The sequence below is a fragment of the Somniosus microcephalus genome, chromosome 2 (genome assembly GCF_052327205.1).
Source record: "Somniosus microcephalus isolate GS21.2 chromosome 2, FLI_Smic_1.0, whole genome shotgun sequence".
NCBI classification, from domain to species: domain Eukaryota; kingdom Metazoa; phylum Chordata; class Chondrichthyes; order Squaliformes; family Somniosidae; genus Somniosus; species Somniosus microcephalus.
In genome coordinates, this window is record NC_140988.1 from 25,225,959 (window position 1) to 25,250,746 (window position 24,788).

Sequence of the window (24,788 nt, forward strand, 5' to 3'; positions counted from 1 at the left end):
TGCAGAGTACAGTAAGTATCATAGCTAAAGAACAACAGTGCAGAGTGAAGTAAGTATCACAGCTAAAGAATTATCAGTGAGGACTGCAGAAAGCATCACAGCTAAAGAACTATCAGTGGCGAGTGCATTAATATCACAGCTAAAGAACTATCAGTGCGGAGTGCAGTATCACAGCTAAAGAACTCTCCGTGGAGAGTGCAGTAAGTATCATAGCTAAAGTATTATCAGTGGGGAGTGCAGTAAGTACCACAGCTAAAGAACTATCAGTGGGGGTGCAGTAATTATCACAGCTTAAGAACTATCAGTATGGAGTGCAGAAAGTATCACAGCTAAAGAACTATCAGCGCGAAGTGCAGTAAGTATCAAAGCTAAAGAACTAGCAGCGGGGAGTGCAGGACGTATCACAGCTAAAGAACTATCAGTGGGGAGTGCAGTAAGTATCACAGCTAAAGAGCTATCAGTGCAGAGTGCAGTAAGTATCACAGTTAAAGAACTATCAGTGCGGAGTGCAGTAGTATCACAGTTAAAGAACTATCAATGCGGAGTTCAGTAAGTATCACAGCTAAAGAACTATCAGTACAGGGTGCAGTAAGTATCACTGCTAAATAATTATCAGTGGTGAGTGCTGTAAGTATCACAGCGAAAGAATTATAAGTGCAGAGTGCAGTATGTATCACAGCTAAAGAACTATCAGTGCGGGCTGCAGTAAGTATCACAGCTAAAGAACTATCAGTGGGGAGTGCAGTCATTATCACAGGTAAAGAACTACCAGTGCAGAGTGCAGTAAGTAGCACAGCTAAAGAACTATCAGTGCGGAGTGCAGTAAGTATCACAGCTAAAGAACTATCAGTGAGGAGTGCAGTAAATATCACAGCTAAAGCACTATCAGTGGGGAGTGCAGTAAGTATCACAGCTAAAGAACTATCTGTGGAGAGTGCAGTAAGTATCACAGCTAAAGAACTATCAGTGGGGAGTGCAGTAAGTATCACAGCTAAAGAATTATCAGTGCAGAGTGCAGTATGTATCACAGCTGAAGAACTATCAATGCAGAGTGCAGTATGTATCATAGCTGAAGAACTCCCAGTTCAGACTGCAGTAACTATCACAGCTCAAGAACTATCAGTGCGAAGTGCAGTAAGCATCACAGCTAAATAAGTATCAGTGCGGAGTGCAGTATCATAGCTGACGAATTATCAGTGCAGAATGCAGTAAGCATCACAGCTAAAGAATTATCAGTGCAGAGGGCAGGACGTATCACAGCTAAAGAACTATCAGCAGGGAGTGCAGTATGTATCACAGCTAAAGAACTATCAGTGCAAAGTGCAGTAAGTATCACAGTTAAAGAACTATCAGTGCGATGTGCAGTAAGTATCACAGTTAAAGAACTATCAATGCGGAATCCAGTAAATAGCACAGCTAAAGAACTATCAGTGCGGAGTGCAGAAAGTATCACAGCTAAAGAACTATCCGTGGAGAGTGCAGTAAGTATCAGAGCTAAAGAACTATCAGTGCAAAGTGCAGTAAGTATCACAGCTGAAGAACTATCAGTGCGCAGTCCAGTAAGTATCACAGCTGAAGAACTATCAGTGAAGAGTGCAGTGGGTTTCACAGCTTAAGAATTATCAGTGCAGAGTGCAATGAGTAACACAGCTAAAGAACTATCAGTGCGAAGTGCAGTAAGTATCACAGCTAAAGAACTATCAGTGGGGAGCGCAGCAAGTATCACAGCTAAAGAACTATCAGTGCGGAGTGCAATGAGCAACACAGCTAAAGAACTATCAGTGCGAAGTGCAGTAAGTATCAAAGCTAAAGAACTATCAGTGGGGAGCGCAGTAAGTATCACAGCTAAAGAACTATCAGTGCGGAGTGCAATAAGTATCACAGCTAAAGAACTATCAGTGCGGAGTGCAGTAAGTATCACAGCTAAAGAACTAGCAGTGCGGAGTGCAGTAAGTATCACAGCTAAAGAACTATCAGTGGGGACTGCAGTAAGTATCACAGCTAAAGAATTATCAGTGTGGAGTGCAGTAAGTATCACAGCTAAGGAACTATCAGTGCAGAGTGCAGTAAGTATCACAGCTAAAGAACTATCAATGCGGAGTGCAGTAAGTATCACAGCTAAGGAACTATCAGTGCAGAGTGCAGTAAGTATCACAGCTGAAGAACTATCAGTGCGGAGTGCAGTAAGTATCACAGCTAAAGAACTATCAGTGCGGAGTGCAATGAGTAACACAACTAAAGAACTATCAGTGCGGAGTGCAGTAAGTATCACAGCTAAAGAATTATTAGTGCGGAGTGCAGTAAGTATCACATCTAAAGAACTATCAGTGTGGAGTGCAGTAAGTATCACAGCTAACTACCAGTGTGGAGTTCAGTAAGTATCACCGCGAAAGAATTCTTAGTGGGGAGTTCAGTAAATATCACAGCTAAAGAACTATCAATGCGGAGTTCAGTAAATATCACAGCTAAAGAACTATCAGTGCAGAGTGCAGTAAGTATCATAGCTAAAGAATTATTAGTGGGGAGTCCAGTATGTATCACAGCTAAAGGATTATTAGCTGGATGTGCAGTAAGTATCAGAGCTAAAGAACTATCAGTGGGGAGTGCAGTAAGTATCACAGCTAAAGAACTATCAGTGGGGGTGCAGTAATTATCACAGCTTAAGTACTATCAGTGGGGAGTGCAGTAAGTATCACAGCTAAAGAACTATCAGTGGGGAGTGCAGTAAGTATCACAGCTAAAGAACTATCAGTGCGAAGTGCAGTAAGTATCAAAGCTAAAGAACTATCAGCGGGGAGTGCAGGACATATCACAGCTAAAGAGCTATCAGTGCAGAGTGCAGTAAGCATCACAGTTAAAGAACTATCAGTGCGGACTGCAGTCAGTATCACAGTTAAAGAACTATCAGTACAGGGTGCAGTAAGTATCACAGCTAAATAATTATCAGTGGAGAGTGCTGTAAGTATCACAGCTAAAGAATTATAAGTGCAGAGTGCAGTAAGTATCACAGCAAAACAACTAACAGTGCAGAGTGCAGTAAGTATCACAGCTGAAGAACAATCTGCGCAGTGCAGTAAGTATCACGGCTAAAGAACTATCAGTTGTGAGTGCAGTAAATATCACAGCTAAAGAACTATCAGTGCGGAGTGCAGTAAGCATCAAAGCTAAAGAACTATCAGTGGGGAGTGCAGTATGCATCACAGCTGAAGAACTATGAGTGCGGGTTGCAGTAAGTATCACAGTTAAGAACTACCAGTGGGGAGTGCAGTCAGTATCACAGCTAAAGGACTACCAGTGCAGAGTGCAGTAAGTAGCACAGCTAAAGATCTATCAGTGCGGAGTGCAGTAAGTATCACAGCTAAAGAACTATCATTGGGGAGTGCAGTAAGTATCACAGCTAAAGAACTATCAGTGGGGAGAGCAGTAAGTATCACAGCTAAAGAACTATCAGTGCAGAGTGCAGTAAGTATCACAGCTGAAGAACTATCAGTGAGGAGTGCAGTAAATATCACAGCTAAAGTACTATCAGTGGGGAGTGCAGTAAGTATCACAGCTAAAGAACTATCCGTGGAGAGTGCAGTAAGTATCACAGTTGAACTATCAGTGCGGGGTGCAGTAAGTATCACAGCTAAAGAACTATCAGTGGGGAGTGCAGTAAGTATCACAGCTAAAGAATTATCAATGTGGAGTGCAGTAATTGCCACTGCTAAAGAACTATCTGTGCAGAGTGCAGTAAGTATCACAGCTAAAGAACTATCAGTGCAAAGGGCAGTAAACATCACAGCTAAAGAATTATCAGTGGGGAGTGCAGTAAGTATCACAGCTAAAGAACTGTCAGTGGGGAGTGCAGTAAGCATCACAGCTAAAGAACTATCAGTGCAGAGTGCAGTAAGTATCACAGCTAAAGAACTATCAGTGCGGAGTGCAATGAGTAACACAACTGAAGAACTATCAGTGCAGAGTGCAGTAAGTATCACAGCTAAAGAATTATTAGTGGGGAGTGAAGTAAGTATCACAGCTAAAAAACTATGGTGGAGAGTGTAGTGTATGTACCTTTAAGAGGAACTATGTTTTTGAAGCCCCTGTATACTGTAGTACCAGTAGTGACCACTCGGGTATATAAGCCTGTGTAGCGTCTTGTGTAGTTCGTTCACCTCCAGACTTTGTTCAGTAAACACTTGTTAAATCAACTCCTGCATTCCGTGTCCCCATTAACACACGGATCTAACAGTGACGACAAGTTAGAAACGAACTTACCTGCAATTCGGCAGCACCTCAAGGGTATCGATTCCTCAGACGAAGGTCGAAGCCAGAAGCAAGAAAAATTTTAAAAAACTGTGGTTTCACCAGCTAAACGGGCTGGTGGCAGGTAGTGCACTGATCCTTCCTGGGCTGCGGCGGGCTAGAGCTCGATCGGGTGGCTCTGCAACGGGGCCGGGCAGCGAGTCGGGAAGCAGAAGCAAAGAGAGAGAGAGGGTGGAGCACTCAGGGCGCGACTGGGGTTGCATAGCAGGTCGGCGTTCGGACCGAGCAGAGGGAGGGGAAAGTCCCAGAGGGTCCGCTCCACGACGGAAACGGTTCTCCAAGTAACGGAGAAACTATTGAAGAGATATATATATTTTTTAAAAAATAGAAATACCGCGAAAAGCTGCAGGTCGCAACAGGAACCGCGGAGAACAGCGTTGGCAGCAGCGGCGGGAAAGTGCGGGAGGTGCCATCTTAACTCGGCGGGGAAGAAAGAAAAGCACGGGAGGCGCCATTTTGATCCATCGGGGATGGAGAAAAAGCGCGGGAAGTGCCATTTTAGATTTTCAAGATGCCGAAGACTGGCAATATTACTGCTTTCGATAGTGATATAGAAGATTGGGCCACATATGTGGAAAGAGTGGAGGTATATTGCAAGGCGAATGAAGTAGCGGATGATAAAAAGGCATCGGTACTTCTAAATCTGATGGGCGCAAGGACATACGGGCTGTTACGAAACTTGATCACTCCAGCCAAACCGATGGACAAGAATTTTAAAGAGATTATTGATACCTTACAGGAGCACTTAAACCCAACACCGCTGCTGATAGCAGAACGATTCACATTCTTCAGGAGGAATCAGCACAAGAATGAAAGTAACGCTGATTACCTCACTAAATTACGAAAGCTGTCAAAGCACTGCCAATTCGGGGCAGGACTGGCAGATTCTCTACGAGACAACTTCGTCTGCGGTCTCCTAAGCGAAGGAACACAGAAAAGACTACTTTCTGAGAAAGATTTGACACTGGACAAGGCTTTCAGTGTGGCTGTATCATATGAAGCAGCAGCAAGAGGAGCTGCAGAGATACAGCAAAAGCCACAGGACTTCGGCACCCATGAAATGACACGGGGTTTCGAGAGATGTTATCGCTGCGGCAGATCCACCCATGACCAGAAGGACTGCTGGCTCAAGGACAAAGCATGCAGGCAATGCGGAAAGATGGGACACATTGCACGTGTATGCAGATCTGGAAAAAAATCCGCTGACAGTAAAAAGGTCAATAAGGAAAAGTACAGAAAGGTACAAATGATGACGGACAGTAGCTCCGAAGACCAGAAGAGCGATAGCGACTCCGGAAACAAGAGACTAAGCTGTCTCAAATTACATAATGTAATTGCCAAAGAAGATTACCAGACCATTTGGGTTACCCTCACGATAGCGGGGTCCCCAGTCAAAATGGAGCTAGATACAGGATCAGCTCTGACTGTCATGAGTCGACGGGATTACGAGCGGCTATTTCCGCATATACCTTTGAAAGACACATCCATTATCTTGATGACATATACGGGGCAGAAAGTATACCCCAGAGGGAAAATAAGGGTGCCTGTTGTATACAACGGCAAGGAAATACAGAAGTTGTATTTATGCGTTCTGCAAGATCAGAAAGATACGTTTAGACTGGCACTCCATTCAGGCACTGACGGTGACCAGTAAGAAAAAAAATGAAGATGACGTCATACCTGGACGATTAAAAGAAATCTTGGCTAACACCAAAGAAGTGTTTCAACAGGAACTAGGAACCCTGAAAGGCGCCACCGCCTCAATAAAAGTGGAAGATGCGGCAATTCCCAAGTTTTTTAAGGCAAGGCCGGTGCCATACGCAATTCGTCCAGCCGTCGAGGCAGAGCTGGAGAATTTGGAAAAAGCAGGCGTGTTATCCAAGGTAGATTGGAGCGAGTGGGCAACACCCCTCATCCCGGTCATGAATATCATCCCCATAATATCTGAAAAAGAGCTATTTGAAAAACTCAAGGACCTGCGACCAGGAAAAGCTTGCGGGGCAGACGGCATCCTAAGCGAGATGATTAAACACACGGGCGATAAAATGAAATTGGCTATACTGAAACTCTTCAACTTGCTTCTGAGTGTCGGTTACTTCCCTGATATCTGGAACAAAGGACTCATAACGCCCATATACAAAAGTGGAGACAAAGTTGACCCAAATAACTATCGAGGCATCTGTGTAAACAGTAACCTGGGGAAGGTTTACTGTAGTATCATAAACAAAAGACTTATAAACTTCCTTGAGGAGCACAATGTCTTGAATAAAAGCCAAATTGGATTCCTACCAAACTATAGAACATCAGATCATATCTTCACCCTACAGACCCTAATTGACAAACATGTTCATCAAAACAAAAGCAAAATTTTTGCCTGCTCTATAGATTTCCAGAAGGCTTTCGATTCCATCTGGCACGACGGTCTATTCTTGAAACTTATTGAAAGTGGTGTAGGGGGAAAAACATATGATGTAATTAAATCAATGTATACAAACAATAAATGTGCAGTTAAAATTGGAGACAAACAAACAAAATACTTCTCACAGGGGCGTGGTGTGACACAGGGCTCGCCCATCTCACCGACACTGTTTAATATTTACATAAATGAATTGGCAAAACTACTTGAACAATCTACAGCACCCGGCCTAACCCTATATGAATCCAAGGTTAAATTCCTCCTCTATGCAGATGACCTGGTTCTGCTGTCACCAACTAAGGAGGGTCTACAGCAGAACCTGGATCTGCTAGAGTCATTCTGTCAGACCTGGGCCCTGACAATAAACCCCCAAAAAACCAAAGTCCTTGTGTTCCAGCAAAGATCCAGACATCAGGGACCCAGAATAAATTTCACACTAGGAACAACTAAAATTGAACAAACCACTAACTACACATACTTGGGCTTAAAAATCAGCTCTATGGGAAATTTTCATCTGGCTGTGAATGAACTGAAAGAGAAAGCTAGAAGGGTTTTCTATGCCATTAAAAAATCAATCCAAATAGAAATCCCAATTAGCATTTGGCTCAAAATTTTTAAATCAGTAATTGAACCAATTGCACTCTATGGCAGTGAGGTGTGGGGACCACTAACACAACAAGAATTTGCAAAATGGGACAAACACCCAATTGAGATCCTACATGCAGAATTCTGTAAAAGTATCCTCCGGACTCAAAGGAAAACCGTAAACAATGCATGCAGGGCAGAACTAGGCCAATATCCATTAATAATTACTATCCAAAAAAGAGCCACCAAATTTTGGAAACACCTAAAAATGAGCAACCCCCACTGCTATCATTACGAAGCCCTGAAATGCCAAGAGAGGATCATAAAGAAGAATACCCTCAGTCAACTAGTCCTGGGACTCAGTGAAGTAACTACTAACACTACTAACAATAACCAGCCCCAGGACAGTGACATCGTAGCACAGAGAATTCGACCCAACACAATTGTCACTAAGCAAAAGGAAAAATACCTGTCATATTGGGCAGAAACAACAAAAACCCAAAACAAACTCAATTGCTACTTGGCCCTAAACAGACAATACAACATGGCCGAATACCTGACCATGGTAAAGGATAGCAAACTGAGAAAGACCTTGACAAGGTACAGACTTAGTGAACATAGCCTGGCCATCAAAAAAGGCAGACACAGACAGACCCGGCTGCCAAGAGAGAACAGGATATGCTCTCACTGCAGTCAGGGAGTGGTGGAGACAGAGAGACACTTCCTCACAGCTTGTGGAAAATATCAGGGCATCAGGGAGAATTTCTACCAAAAATTCACAAAAATATGCCCTGAATTCAGAAATTTGAATGACGACCAAAAACTCCCATACCTACTAGGGGAACAGAGAAATTGTGTAACCTTAGCGGAACACTATGTTACAGCTTGCCATAAACAGAGGGACAACCAGTAAACCTAAGAAAATAGTATATACAAATTATACGAATGTATATTTATACACTCAGGGATATATCTGTTTATACACTGTATGAATAGATCTGCGTTTATGTGTTCAACCATAAATGTTTTTCGATGCTTTGGCAACATAAGATGTACCTTATCATGCCAATAAAGCGATTTGAATTGAATTGAATTGAATTGAAAACGTTGAATAATGATAAATCTGAAGAACAGAGAAAAAATCGCATCTGTGGGGACTTCAAGGTGACCGTAAACCCGGTTCTTCACACGGTACAGTATCCTCTTCCGAGGATAGAAGATATTTTCACCTCACTATCCGGAGGGAAACGTTTCACCAAAATTGAATTAGCACAGGCATATCTACAGATGGAGGTTGAGGAGGCCTCTAAAAAGTATCTCACGATAAACACACACAAAGGCCTGTACCAGTACAATCGACTGGTTTTCGGAGTGGCATCAGCTCCGGCTATCTGGCAAAGAGCTATGGAGCAAGTCCTGCAAGGGATTCCGGGGACTCAATGCTACCTAGACGACATCCTTGTAACAGGAGAAAACAACAACGAGCACCTTGCCAACTTGGAGCAGGTGCTCACGAGGCTGAGAGAACGGGGCCTATGAGCAAACCGTCCCAAGTGCGAATTTTTCCAGAAACACATATCATATTGTGGCCATGTCATTAACGAAGAAGGGTTGCATAAGTCACCTGAAAAAATTGAAGCGGTCGTAAAGGCCCCAGCGCCTGGAAATGTCTCAAAATTAAGGTCGTTCCTGGGATTAATAAATTACGATCATAAATTTTTACCAAACTTGTCGACGGTTCTGCACCCTCTTAACGCACTGCTACAAACGGGAGTAGTTTGGAAATGGAGCGAAGACTGTAAACGTGCCTTCCATAAATGCAAAAGCTTGATCACGTCCAGGGAAGTGTTGGCTCATTACAAACCATCACTGCCAATCAGACTGGCGTGCGATGCATCCCCTTACGGCGTGGGAGCGGTATTATCGCATAGATTCCCTGATGGCTCGGAGCGGTCGATAGCTTTTGCGTCACGCTCATTGAACTCAGCTGAGCGTAACTATGCCCAGATCGACAGGGAGGCACTCAGCCTGGTGTGGGGAGTGAAGAAATTTAACCATTACCTACACGGACAAAAATTTACCTTGTTGACTGACCATCAACCCCTCATCTCCATATTCAACCCTAAAAAGGGCGTTCCCATTATGACAGCGCAAAGGCTACAGAGGTGGTCCCTTTTCCTAGGGGCACACCAATATGACATAGAATACAAAGGAACAAAACAGCATGGGAATGCTGACGGGTTATCGCGCCTACCGTTGCCAACGGTAGAAGAGGCGCCTACGGTGGACCCAGTGGAGATGTTCCACTCGACCATAGTGGAATGTCTACCGGTGACAAATTCTACCATTGAAAAGGAAACGAGAAATGACCCGACTCTCTCACGAGTCTACGATTTAACGGTGAAGGGATGGCCAGCACATGGCGAACCACTGTTGCCAGCATTCTCGCAAAGAAGAGAACAGCTGTCAGTGTGCCGAGGAACCTTGATGTGTGGATCCAGAGTGGTGATTCCACCCAAACTCAAGGATAAAGTGCTAAAGGAGCTTCACGAGGGGCATCTGGGTGGAGTGAAAATGATAAACTTAGCCAGAGCGTTTGTGTGGTGGCCAGGTATCGATGGAGACATCGAAGAAATGACCAAGAGCTGTCTAGGATGCCAGAAGGTCCAAAACGCCCCACCACAAGCCCCTCTACATCCATGGGAGTGGCCCTTATCTCCATGGCAAAGGGTACATATCGACTTTGCTGGTCCATTTATGGACTCAATGTTCTTAATCGTGGTGGATGCACACTCCAAGTGGCCGGAGGTAATAAAGATGTCCTCCACCACCACGGAAAAAACCATCACAGTATTAAGGACCATATTCACCAGGAATGGGCTGCCTGAACAGATCTGTTCTGATAATGGACCGCAATTTGTATCCGAAGAATTCAGGAAGTTCTTAAAAAACAATGGGGTTAAGCACTACACGTCCGCCCCATACCATCCCGCCACCAATGGATTAGCTGAAAGGTTTGTCCAGACCTTCAAGAAGGCCATAAAGGCCATGGGTAATGAAGACATAAATCTACAGCATAAGGTAGATAACTTCTTTGCGTACAGGAATGCAACACATGTGGTTACAAACCAAACCCCCGCCATGATGTTTTTCAATAGAAGACTAAGATGCCGGCTGGATTTGGTCAAGCCAAACGTCAGAAGGGACGTAGAGAACCGGCAATTTCAAAGCATGAATGAAAGGCCAACTAGAACCTTCCAGAAAGGTCAACCAGTTTTGGGCCGGGACTACCGTACCGAGAAATGGCAGCCTGGAACTATTTGCACACGACTAGGACCGCTGATGTATACCGTGGACATAATAAGGCGCCATGCTGACCAGGTCATAGAGTCATCCGAAAAAGGACAACCGACACCACAACTCTATACGCCTAGTGATGAAGCAGAGATACCCATAGTATCTACCTCCGATCCGGTGATACTGGAACCAGATGAACCCGACACTGGCATTGAAGCCGAATTGATCTTGCCAAAAGAACCTACTACACCACCGAAACCTACTACACCACCGAGGCGTCATCCGGACCGAGTCAGGAAGCCTCCAGAGAGACTGAATTTGTAATTGATTAACTTCAGCAAATGTGTAGATTATTGTTCTTGTAAAAATGTTATTTAATGATTACTTAAAATGTTATGTACTATTTATCTAAAAGGGGAGGAATTGTAGTGTATGTACCTTTAAGAGGAACTATGTTTTTGAAGCCCCTGTATACTGTAGTACCAGTAGTGACCACTCGGGTATATAAGCCTGTGTAGCATCTTGTGTAGTTAGTTCACCTCCAGACTTTGTTCAGTAAACACTTGTTAAATCAACTCCTGCATTCCGTGTCTCCATTAACACACGGATCTAACAGAGAGTGCAGTAAGTATCACAGCTAAAGAGCTATCAGTGGCGAGTGCAGTAAGTATCACAGCTAAAGAACTATCAGTGCGGAGTGCAGTAAGTATCACAGTTAACTACCAGTGCGGAGTTCAGTAAGTATCACCGCTAAAGAATTATTAGTGGGGAGTTCAGTAAATATCACTGCTAAAGTAAAATTAGTGGGGAGTTCAGTAAGTATAACAGCTAAAGAATTATCAATGGGGAGTTCAGTAAATATCACAGCTGAAGAACTATCAGTGCGGTGTGCAGTAAGTATCATAGCTAAAGAATTATTAGTGAGGAGTCCAGTAGGTATCACAGCTAAAGAATTATCAGTGGGGAGCGCAGTAAGTATCACAGCTAAAGAACTATCAGTGGGGGTGCAGTAATTATCACAGCTTAAGTACTATCAGTGAGGAGTGCAGTAAGTATCTCAGCTAAAGAACTATCAGTGCGGTGTGCAGTAAGTATCACAGCTAAACAACTATCAGTGGGGAGTGCAGTAAGTATCACAGCTAAAGAACTATCAGCGGCGAGTGCAGGACGTATCACAGCTAAAGAACTAGCAGTGGGGAGTGCAGTAAGTATCACAGCTAAAGAGCTATCAGTGCAGAGTGCAGTAAGTATCACAGTTAAAGAAATATCAATGCGGAGCTCAGTAAGTATCACAGCTAAAGAACTATCAGTACAGGGTGCAGTAAGTATCGCAGCTAAATAATTATCAGTGGAGAGTGCTGTAAGTATCACAGCTAAAGAATTATCAGTGGGGAGTGCAGTAAGTATCACAGCTAAAGAACTAACAGTGCAGAGTGCAGTAAGTATCACAGCTGAAGAACAATCAGTGCGCAGTGCAGTAAGTATCACGGCTAAAGAACTATCAGTTGTGAGTGCAGTAAATATCACAGCTAAAGAACTATCAGTGCGGAGTGCAGTAAGCATCAAAGCTAAAGAACTATCAGTGGGGAGTGTATTAAGTATCACAGCTAAAGAACTATCAGTGGGGAGTGCAGTCAGTATCACAGCTAAAGAACTACCAGTGCAGAGTGCAGTAAGTATCACAGCTAAAGAACTATCAGTGCGGAGTGCAGTAAGTATCACAGCTAAAGAACTATCAATGGGGAGAGCAGTAAGTATCACATCTAAAGAACTATCAGTGCAGAGTGCAGTAAATATCACAGCTAAAGAACTATCAGTGGGGAGTGCAGTAAGTATCACAGCTAAAGAACTATCCGTGGAGAGTGCAGTAAGTATAACAGCTAAAGAACTATCAGTACGGAGTACAGTAAGTATCACAGCTAAAGTATTATCAGTGGGGAGTGCAGTAAGTATCACAGCTAAAGAACTATCAGTGGGGGTGCAGTAATTATCACAGCTTAAGTACTATCAGTGAGGAGTGCAGTAAGTATCTCAGCTAAAGAACTATCAGTGCGGAGTGCAGTAAGTATCACAGCTAAACAACTATCAGTGGGGAGTGCAGTAAGTATCACAGCTAAAGAACTATCAGCGGCGAGTGCAGGACGTATCACAGCTAAAGAACTATCAGTGGGGAGTGCAGTAAGTATCACAGCTAAAGAGCTATCAGTGCAGAGTGCAGTAAGTATCACAGTTAAAGAAATATCAATGCAGAGTTCAGTAAGTATCACAGCTAAAGAACTATCAGTACAGGGTGCAGTAAGTATCACAGCTAAATAATTATCAGTGGAGAGTGCTGTAAGTATCACAGCTAAAGAATTATCAGTGGGGAGTGCAGTAAGTATCACAGCTAAAGAACTAACAGTGCAGAGTGCAGTAAGTATCACAGCTGAAGAACAATCAGTGCGCAGTGCAGTAAGTATCACGGCTAAAGAACTATCAGTTGTGAGTGCAGTAAATATCACAGCTAAAGAACTATCAGTGCGGAGTGCATTAAGTATCACAGCTAAAGAACTATCAGTGGGGAGTGCAGTAAGTATCACAGCTAAAGAACTATCAGTGCGGAGTGCAGTAAGCATCAAAGCTGAAGAACTATCAGTGGGGAGTGCAGTATGTATCACAGCTAAAGAACTACCATTGTGGAGTGCATTAAGTATCACAGCTAAAGAACTATCAGTGGGGAGTGCAGTAAGTATCACAGCTAAAGGACTATCCGTGGAGAGTGCAGTAAGTATCACAGTTAAAGAACTATCAGTGCGGAGTGCAGTAAGTATCACAACTAAAGGACTATCAGTGGGGAGTGCAGTAAGTATCACAGCTAAAGAATTATCAATGTGGAGTGCAGTAATTGTCACTGCTAAAGAACGATCTGTGCAGAGTGCAGGAAGTATCACAGCTAAGGAAGTATCAGTGCGGAGTGCAGTAAGTATCACAGCTAAAGAACTAACAGTGCAGAGTGCAGTAAGTATCACACCTAAAGAGCTATCACTGGGGAGTGCAGTAAGTATCAGAGCTGAAGAACGATCAGTGCGGAGTGCAGTAAGTATCACGGCTAAATAATTATCAGTTGGGAATGCAGTAAGTATCACAGCTAAAGAACTAACAGTGGGGAGTGGAGTAAGTATCACAGCTAAAGAACTATCAGTACAGGGTGCAGTAAGTATCACAGCTAAATAATTATCAGTGGAGAGTGCTGTAAGTATCACAGCTAAAGAATTATAAGTGCAGAGTGCAGTAAGTATCACAGCTAAAGAACTAACAGTGCAGAGTGCAGTAAGTATCACAGCTGAAGAACAATCAGTGCGCAGTGCAGTAAGTATCACGGCTAAAGAACTATCAGTTGTGAGTGCAGTAAATATCACAGCTAAAGAACTATCAGTGCGGAGTGCAGTAAGCATCAAAGCTAAAGAACTATCAGTGGGGAGTGCAGTATGTATCACAGCTAAAGAACTATAATTGTGGAGTGCATTAAGTATCACAGCTAAAGAACTATCAGTGGGGAGTGCAGTCAGTATCACAGCTAAAGAACTACCAGTGCAGAGTGCAGTAAGTATCACAGCTAAAGAACTATCAGTGCGGAGTGCAGTAAGTATCACAGCTAACGAACTATCAATGGGGAGAGCAGTAAGTATCACAGCTAAAGAACTATCAGTGCAGAGTGCAGTAAGTATCACAGCTGAAGAACTATCAGTGAGGAGTGCAGTAAATATCACAGCTAAAGCACTATCTGGAGAGTGCAGTAAGTATCACAGTTAAAGAACTATCAGTGCGGAGTGCAGTAAGTATCACAGCTAAAGGACTATCAGTGGGGAGTGCAGTAAGTATCACAGCTAAAGAATTATCAATGTGGAGTGCAGTAATTGTCACTGCTAAAGAACTATCTGTGCAGAGTGCAGTAAGTATCACAGCTAAAGAACTATCAGTGCAAAGGGCAGTAAACATCACAGCTAAAGAATTATCAGTGGGGAGTGCAGTAAGTATCACAGCTAAAGAAGTATCAGTGCGGAGTGCAGTAAGTATCACAGCTAAAGAACTAACAGTGCAGAGTGCAGTAAGTATCACACCTAAAGAGCTATCACTGGGGAGTGCAGTAAGTATCAGAGCTGAAGAACGATCAGTGCGGAGTGCAGTAAGTATCACGGCTAAATAATTATCAGTTGGGAATGCAGTAAGTATCACAGCTAAAGAACTAACAGTGGGGAGTGGAGTAAGTATCACAGCTGAAGAACTATCAGTGCAGAATGCAGTAAGTATCGCAGCTAAAAAACTATCAGTGCAGAGTGCAATAAGTATCACAGCTAAAGAACTAACAGTGCAGAGTGCAGTAAGTATCACAGCTGAAGAACAATCAGTGCGCAGTGCAGTAAGTATCACGGCTAAAGAACTATCAGTTGTGAGTGCAGTAAATATCACAGCTAAAGAACTATCAGTGCGGAGTGCAGTAAGCATCAAAGCTAAAGAACTATCAGTGGGGAGTGCATTAAGTATCACAGCTAAAGAACTATCAGTGGGGAGTGCAGTCAGTATCACAGCTAAAGAACTACCAGTGCAGAGTGCAGTAAGTATCACAGCTAAAGAACTATCAGTGCGGAGTGCAGTAAGTATCACAGCTAAAGAACTATCAATGGGGAGAGCAGTAAGTATCACATCTAAAGAACTATCAGTGCAGAGTGCAGTAAGTATCACAGCTGAAGAACTATCAGTGAGGAGTGCAGTAAATATCACAGCTAAAGAACTATCAGTGGGGAGTGCAGTAAGTATCACAGCTAAAGAACTATCCGTGGAGAGTGCAGTAAGTATCACAGCTAAAGAACTATCAGTACGGAGTACAGTAAGTATCACAGCTAAAGTATTATCAGTGGGGAGTGCAGTAATTATCACAGCTTAAGTACTATCAGTGAGGAGTGCAGTAAGTATCTCAGCTAAAGAACTATCAGTGCGGAGTGCAGTAAGTATCACAGCTAAAGAACTATCAGCGGCGAGTGCAGGACGTATCACAGCTAAAGAACTATCAGTGGGGAGTGCAGTAAGTATCACAGCTAAAGAGCTATCAGTGCAGAGTGCAGTAAGTATCACAGTTAAAGAAATATCAATGCAGAGTTCAGTAAGTATCACAGCTAAAGAACTATCAGTACAGGGTGCAGTAAGTATCACAGCTAAATAATTATCAGTGGAGAGTGCTGTAAGTATCACAGCTAAAGAATTATCAGTGGGGAGTGCAGTAAGTATCACAGCTAAAGAACTAACAGTGCAGAGTGCAGTAAGTATCACAGCTGAAGAACAATCAGTGCGCAGTGCAGTAAGTATCACGGCTAAAGAACTATCAGTTGTGAGTGCAGTAAATATCACAGCTAAAGAACTATCAGTGCGGAGTGCATTAAGTATCACAGCTAAAGAACTATCAGTGGGGAGTGCAGTCAGTATCTCAGCTAAAGAACTACCAGTGCAGAGTGCAGTAAGTATCACAGCTAAAGAACTATCAGTGCGGAGTGCAGTAAGCATCAAAGCTGAAGAACTATCAGTGGGGAGTGCAGTATGTATCACAGCTAAAGAACTACCATTGTGGAGTGCATTAAGTATCACAGCTAAAGAACTATCAGTGGGGAGTGCAGTAAGTATCACAGCTAAAGAACTATCCGTGGAGAGTGCAGTAAGTATCACAGTTAAAGAACTATCAGTGCGGAGTGCAGTAAGTATCACAACTAAAGGACTATCAGTGGGGAGTGCAGTAAGTATCACAGCTAAAGAATTATCAATGTGGAGTGCAGTAATTGTCACTGCTAAAGAACGATCTGTGCAGAGTGCAGTAAGTATCACAGCTAAGGAAGTATCAGTGCGGAGTGCAGTAAGTATCACAGCTAAAGAACTAACAGTGCAGAGTGCAGTAAGTATCACACCTAAAGAGCTATCACTGGGGAGTGCAGTAAGTATCAGAGCTGAAGAACGATCAGTGCGGAGTGCAGTAAGTATCACGGCTAAATAATTATCAGTTGGGAATGCAGTAAGTATCACAGCTAAAGAACTAACAGTGGGGAGTGGAGTAAGTATCACAGCTAAAGAACTATCAGTACAGGGTGCAGTAAGTATCACAGCTAAATAATTATCAGTGGAGAGTGCTGTAAGTATCACAGCTAAAGAATTATAAGTGCAGAGTGCAGTAAGTATCACAGCTAAAGAACTAACAGTGCAGAGTGCAGTAAGTATCACAGCTGAAGAACAATCAGTGCGCAGTGCAGTAAGTATCACGGCTAAAGAACTATCAGTTGTGAGTGCAGTAAATATCACAGCTAAAGAACTATCAGTGCGGAGTGCAGTAAGCATCAAAGCTAAAGAACTATCAGTGGGGAGTGCAGTATGTATCACAGCTAAAGAACTATAATTGTGGAGTGCATTAAGTATCACAGCTAAAGAACTATCAGTGGGGAGTGCAGTCAGTATCACAGCTAAACAACTACCAGTGCAGAGTGCAGTAAGTATCACAGCTAAAGAACTATCAGTGCGGAGTGCAGTAAGTATCACAGCTAACGAACTATCAATGGGGAGAGCAGTAAGTATCACAGCTAAAGAACTATCAGTGCAGAGTGCAGTAAGTATCACAGCTGAAGAACTATCAGTGAGGAGTGCAGTAAATATCACAGCTAAAGCACTATCAGTGGAGAGTGCAGTAAGTATCACAGTTAAAGAACTATCAGTGCGGAGTGCAGTAAGTATCACAGCTAAAGGACTATCAGTGGGGAGTGCAGTAAGTATCACAGCTAAAGAATTATCAATGTGGAGTGCAGTAATTGTCACTGCTAAAGAACTATCTGTGCAGAGTGCAGTAAGTATCACAGCTAAAGAACTATCAGTGCAAAGGGCAGTAAACATCACAGCTAAAGAATTATCAGTGGGGAGTGCAGTAAGTATCACAGCTAAAGAAGTATCAGTGCGGAGTGCAGTAAGTATCACAGCTAAAGAACTAACAGTGCAGAGTGCAGTAAGTATCACACCTAAAGAGCTATCACTGGGGAGTGCAGTAAGTATCAGAGCTGAAGAACGATCAGTGCGGAGTGCAGTAAGTATCACGGCTAAATAATTATCAGTTGGGAATGCAGTAAGTATCACAGCTAAAGAACTAACAGTGGGGAGTGGAGTAAGTATCGCAGCTAAAAAACTATCAGTGCAGAGTGCAATAAGTATCACAGCTAATGAATTATCAGGGCAGAGTGCAGTAAGTATCACAGCTAAAGAACTATCAGTGCGGAGTGCAGTAAGCATCACAGATAAAGAACTATCAGTGGAGAGTGCAGTAAGAATCCCAGCTAAAGAATTATCAATGAGGAGTGCAGTAATTGTCACAGCTAAAGATCTATCAGTGCAGAGTGCAGTAAGTATCACAGCTAAAGAAGTATAAGTGCAGAGTGCAGTAAATATCACAGCTAAAGAACTATCAGTGCGGAGTGCAGTCAGCATCGCAGCTAAAGAACTATCCGTCGAGAGTGCAGTAAGTATAACAACTAAAGAACTATCAGTGGGGAGTGCAGTCAGCATCGCAGCTAAAGAACTATCTGTCGAGAGTGCAGTAAGTATAACAACTAAAGAACTATCAGTTGGGAGTGCAGTAAGTATCACAGCTAAAGAACTAACAATGGGGAGTGGAGTAAGTATCACAGCTAAACAACTATCAGTGCAGAGTGCAATAAGTATCACAGCTAAAGAACTATCACTGGGGTGTGCAGTAAGTAACACAGCTAAAGAACTATCAGTGCAGAGTGCTATAGTATCACAGCTAATGAACTATCAGTGGGGAGTGCAGTAAGTATCACAGCTAAAGAATTATCAGGGCAGAGTGCAGTAAGTATCACAGCTAAAGAATTATCAGGGCAGAGTGCAGTAAGTATCACAGCTAAAGAATTATCAGGGCAGAGTGCAGCAATTGTCACAGCTAAAGAACTCTCAGTGCAAAGTGCAGTAAGCATCACAGGTAAAGAACTATCAGTGCAGAGTGCAGTAAGCATCACAGCTAAAGAACTATCAGTGGGGAGTGCAGTAAATATCACAGCTAAAGAACTATCAGTGGGGAGCGCAGTAACACGTGTTGTACCAGAGTGCTATGTGCTAAGTATTGCAGTTAAAGACCTGTACCAGTGCAGACTGCAATAAGTACCACAGCTAAAGAATTCTATCAGTGAGAAATACAGTAACTCCACAGCTAAACACTGTACCAGAGCGGAGTGCAGTAAGGATCACTGCTAAAGAAACTGTACCAGGAGCAGTAATTGTCTTGGAAGAACTGTGACATACCGAATGGATTCCTTATAGAGGACCCCGTAGTACAACCTGAAGGATCAAACCTTCCTCGCAAACAGTGGACAACCAGCAATCGCCTCAGAACTGGTCATGGTAGATGCTGCCACCATCTCCCTAGATGGAAGATTAAAGCACCCCCATCATGCGACTATGGAGCTCCTAATCAGACCCTGGAGCCCATCATTGAGCACTGCCCTCAGAGGAAATTCGCAGGCAGCTTACAAGATATCCACGCTGTTACTCCGGAAGCTTTGGCCTGGATATCCGACTTAGGTATTGACATTTGATTTGCTTTGCTACTACCATACGAAAGAAGAAGAAGTGTCTGATGACCACCTACTGCTAGAAATGGTGCACTGCTTTCCTCTGATGGCAACCTCCATAACCAGCCCCTTTTTACAGTCAGCTGGAACTAGTGAGAAAGGAGATAGTTTTAATACTCAAGCTTCTTAAGGACAGTGTCGGTAACTTAAGTCAAAATATACCTATGCATCTCTGCAAACCATTGTATGAACAGGATGTATCATGATTGAATTGTCAATCTATACCTTCAAAATATGAATAAAAAGAAAATCTCATAACACATTGTGAAATATTACAAACCACAATGAGCTGAGCCAGTTACTCAGAACCTGATTGTGCAAAGAAACTTTCCAAGTATCCTTGTCAGATGATGAATCATATTTGTAATTGTAATTTTCATCTTACTCCAGCCAGGCTTCTTATTTTTCAGTGTTCTAAATCCTGTGAAGGTGGTTACCGTGTTCGAGAGGTCCGATGCCTTGCAGATGACATGACACAAAGCAACAGTTGTGATTCCTTCCTAATGCCAGTTGATAAAGAAATCTGCAACACCGACCCATGCATACCAGACATAGGTACAGTATAAATGCACCGATTACATGTGTGTACTGCAAATGTCCCCAACCTTTATGAAGTTAGTTCTTCTGTTGTTTACTTCTTTGTGTAGTCATGCTTTGTTTAAATACAGGTTTTTTTGTGAGTTTTTTGCTCCTCAAGGTAAGAAATGTTCAAGTGGAATATGGAATAGTATCTATTTCAGTGCTGGTACTCCAAGGTCAGGTATAAGAACATAAGAACATAAGAAATAAGAGCAGGAGTAGGCCATAAGGCCCCTCGAGCCTGCTCCGCCATTCAATAGGATCATGGCTGATCATTGACCTCAACTCCACTTTCCCGCCCGATCTCCATATCCCTTGATTCCCCTAGAGTCCAAAAATCCATCTATCTCAAGCCTTGAATATACTCAAAGACTCAGCATTCACAGCCCTCTGGGGCAGTGAACTCCAAAGATTCACAACCCTCTGAGTGAAGAAATTCCTCCTCATCTCAGTCTTAAATGGCCTACCCCTTATCCTGAGACTATGCCCCCTAGTTCTAGACACTCAGCCAGGGGAAACAACCTTTCAGCATCTACCCTGTCAATCCCCTTCAGAATCTTGTGTGTGTAGCAGTTAGACGCAAAGAAAAAAGCTCCCTCTACTCTGCTTCAACAACATAGCTCAGCCCCTCCCTTAGAAGAGCACAATTTACTGCACCAGTGTGATATTTTCCACTTCCTATATCAATCATCCTGTGACCAAGCTGAGTGAATTGCCATTTAGCATTAAATGATGGATATTTGTATGTTGTGGGCCTTAATAGGAAGCAGCTTGGAACTGGCCCGAACACATTGCAGCGAACAGATGGAGGAGTGGTACAAATTCATTTCGTCATTGTGTAAAATGGTGATGCCACTATGGTAAAGTGACATTAAACATTTTGCAGATTCTAATAATACAGTTGGCCATTAATGATTCTAGCTGATGTTCTAATGATTTAACTTACTCTTTTGAGCACTGATTCTGCTTTCGGTGAGTTCACTTTTTCACCTTATTTTTACCACACTCACAGGAACTCATGACTTTATTCTGCACCCTTCTTGGTGGTCAGATGCATAGCAGTGAAAACTGCGTAGCCAACCCAAATGCATCTGTAATAATGCTGCTGCATCACCGAGTATACCCTGAATAAGCCCCATCACACTATGTAAATAATGCTCAGAGTGTATCATCAGCTGTGGAGTAACAAATTTGGTTTCTGATGGAGGAAATAAGTCCCTGCAGATCATTGTGAACAATGTGAGGGAACAGAGAAATGGCTATGATTTGGAATGACCACCCAGTATATAATGGGATCTGGCAGACATGGGAGATAGGCGTGTAGGAGATAAATATGTTATCTACTGCCCAACAGACTTGGAAAGATGTGTGATTTGAAGAAAGTGCTAAGGTGAATAATGAGGGTCACTGTTAGTCACTTAACACTATATATGGGTAGCATGGTCAGTTATCTTACATTGGTAGAAATGTCTATTTAAGGAGTTTGACTTGTTTATCTGAATAGTGTCAGATGAGTATTATTGTGAAGAATTTATCTAGTACTTTGCTGGAAGTGATGCAGAAAAAAATACAACAGAGAAGTGCCATTTTCTTCAATGGTGTCATGCTACTAAAATCAACTAAGAATAGTTTGTTCACTGACTATCCTGTGCTAGTGTGTGTGGCTAGTGGAGCCATGCAGTAAATAAACCCCTTTTCCACTCTAAAGATGCCATCATAGATAACATAGAGGTTGTTTAGGACTTGGGGAGAGTGTGGAGACAACGCGGTGGATTTTCACGTTTTTCGATGGTGGGAAACGAGAAGTCGTGGATCGGCCGCCCATTATACACCCCGCCCCATTTTCCTTTCCATTTCTGCCACTGCCAAATCTACCCCAGTATCTCTTTTGATTTGTGCCATGGAAATACTGACTGTCATTTTCATCAGGTGCGGAGTAGTGTTCCTGCTCCACAACCAACACATACCATGTACTGTCAGTGTCACAATAATGGGCATAATTATTCCTCTATGCTCACCATCCACCATCTTTTGTTTACGGAAAAGCCACAAGCTCATGAGGAGAAAGTAAGTACTGCAAGACCATAATTTTCACCTCAGCACTCACATCACTCCCATCACTTGAGCCAGATATCAGGCCAGGCAAAGATACTTTAGAAGGTAAACTTGAGGAAGAAACACAGGATGGTTTACTGATCACATTGAGGAGAGACACTGGCAGTGATAAAGAATGGCTTTCAATGTACACTATGGCCATGGTCCCACAGGGCCACCAATCGAACGGATGATGATTCATGATCGTGAATTGGTGAACAGCTCACTTGCCTCAAGGAAGCTGTTCTGGGTAGAGTTGTAGTTTCTGCAAAGTTCCATTGAGCATCATGCAGTATCAATGGCCTCTGCAGGAGAGATCTCAGGCATGCAGTTGGCAAGGTCTCTACGGAACACTGCCATTGAAAATATTGAGGCATCGAAGTTAACAATCCAAGCTATAACAAAGACTGGCTTTCAAGCATTTGAAAACGTGCAGGACAGGTGGTTGCTGTCAAGATTTGACTTGGAACACTGCAAGTATGTAGAAGCACAGGGACAGGCTGTCAAGTCACCATTCTCTTACCAGGACGTGGCTCTTGAGCAAATGACAAGAAAAGTGCCCAAACCATGTAGGACTTTACAGCCAGCATAGTAAAGGCTATCTCTGGCACACAGACAGGACAATCTGGGTCTTGTTTGACAAGTGTAATAACAGGCAGAACCCTAAATAAAGCACTCAGTAATCCTTCACTCTTACTTTTTTTTTATTAGTTCCTGGGATGTGGGCGTCGCTGGCAAGGCCAGCATTTATTGCCCATCCCTAATTGCCCTCGAGAAGGTGGTGGTGAGCCGTCTTCTTAAACCGCTGCAGTCCGTGTGGTGAAGGTACTCCCTTGGTGCTGTTAAAGGGGGAGTTCCAGGATTTTGACCCAGCGACAATGAAGGAACGGCGATATTTTTCAAGTCAGGATGGTGTGTGACTTGGAGGGGGAACAGGACAACTCTAAGGGTGGTACACAAGAGCGAGCATAGAGCACTAGTACAAGGAGCGCAATGGGTTAGTTCGCACATTTGTTAAACATTTTGCACACATGCACTCTAAAGTATTGTAAAGATTGCTGTCACTTTTGTTTAAAACCACAATAGGCTCAAAATCTGGATCGGCAGCTGGGGGTGAGAATTTGGGGCAGATCCCAATTCTTTAGGGTCTCCGCCCTCTTTTAACATCTGTTCTAAATTCCGGTGGTCAGGAGCAGACAAGTCGTTAGCCAACATTCCTCAGATCAAAGGGGGGGTTTCCGACACTATCTCAGGCATCACACCCCCGCTAAGCTCAACAGAACTCTCCCCAGCTGAGAGCTGGCGTGAGTTCCATTGAGGGCCTTACTAAGACTCCAAGGCTGCCTAAGACAAAACCTTCAATAAAAAGCCTTCTTGCTCCCTTCTGAGCAGCAGGACAAGTAAGAAGGCTCTGTCTCTGGCCTTTGCTGGATCTCACTTCTGCCCTTGCAGCAGCATAGGCCATTTCAATTTTCCTCCCCCCCAGATTGAAGCAGGTTCCTCTGAATCTCACTTACAGGCATAGGCTGTCCCCAATCATGTTAATGAGCTCAGATTTATTTGTAGACAAAATAATAGGCTCAGAATCTCTTGGAACTTATTGGCATAAGTAAGGTGTAAGAGTGACCACTTTTTTTGCGATTAAGTTTGCATGTAACTGGTTTAACACCAGTCTTGCACTGAAGCATCGGTACGCGTGAATTTCCTCGCTGGTTTCCTCGATGATTTCTCGTGGGCTTTCTACCCTCCTTGGACAAAGGATGGGGCCCTAAATTTCCACGGGGGTTGCCCCAATCTCCCACCGTAACTTCAGCAGGAGATCAGCGGAACCCCCAGAGAAACACCATAAAGGGTGATTTTTCAACCATTTACACCCATTTCTCTGGGGGATTCCACCGATCGCCTGCCCAGCTTACCGCAGTAGATCAGGAGAACCCCCACAGAAATTCAGAGCCTCGGTGAATGGAGGTTACAAGTGGGACCCTGGATCATAAGGGTGTCTTTTCTTTGATATAGAAGGAAAACTGCTGAGGATGATCAATTTATTCAGCCATCAAGACAACAACGGTGTCTTCTCTGTGAGAGTGATGTCAATTCTAAATCCTGCTTTTTAATGTATTTTTTATTAATTCAGTAATCAGTAAGCTCATGGATTGCTGGACTCATCTCCTATTATCACTTTTAAGGAGAATTGGTATTTTGGAAATTAACATTTGGCCAAGTTACCTCACTTGTTTCTGGTGCTCCCAGTCCATACGCTGAAATCTACCTTTGTGGGCATTAATCAGTTTTTCCCTTAGAATGGCAGGCACCCTGTAATTAGACTTAAGTCGCTGCAATGAAATGTTGAGCCGGGGGAGCAGACCTCCCTTCTTGCTTATTCTACCACTGGACTATGCGACCTGGCTCTATGCTCTTTTGTTTCCTTGATGCATTCCTGAATGGGGATGGAGAAAATGTTCTCTCTGGCCATTCTCATCTTTCATTTATCAATTTCCATTCTCTCAGCATCTGTGAGAACACACCCAATTGTGGCGGCCGTCATCCATGTATACGTCAATGTCTGTCACCATTTGCACATTCGATGGGGCCATTCCGTCTGCTCCTCGATATGGAGAGATCCTGAAATAAAGTTAAGGCTCTGTAATCCATATCCCATTAGTCCATATGTCTGGGGATCTGAAGGACTTCTCTCCATTACTAATTTAAACCATTGTTTTTACATGGTTAATCCTTGCTTCTGAATCGGAGTTGAAGGAAATGAACACCAAACCTCTGGTTTCTGTTGTTTTTTTTCCTCTTTTAATATGTGAAACTAATCCATGTTTTTCATCTGGCTGGTTTCAATCATTCTGATGAATGCT

At 43.2% G+C, this 24,788-nt stretch overlaps 1 protein-coding gene across 1 annotated transcript in view; it reads left to right on the plus strand.

Moving 5' to 3' along the window:
* LOC147122606 (thrombospondin type-1 domain-containing protein 4-like) overlaps window positions 1-24,788 on the plus strand; it is a 389,820-nt gene that overhangs the window by 346,733 nt on the left and 18,299 nt on the right. Inside the window, exon 11 of the mRNA XM_086007593.1 lies at window positions 19,662-19,806. Within this exon, the coding sequence (XP_085863719.1) occupies window positions 19,662-19,806 (145 nt within the window). The remainder of the gene's footprint in view (window positions 1-19,661; window positions 19,807-24,788) is intronic.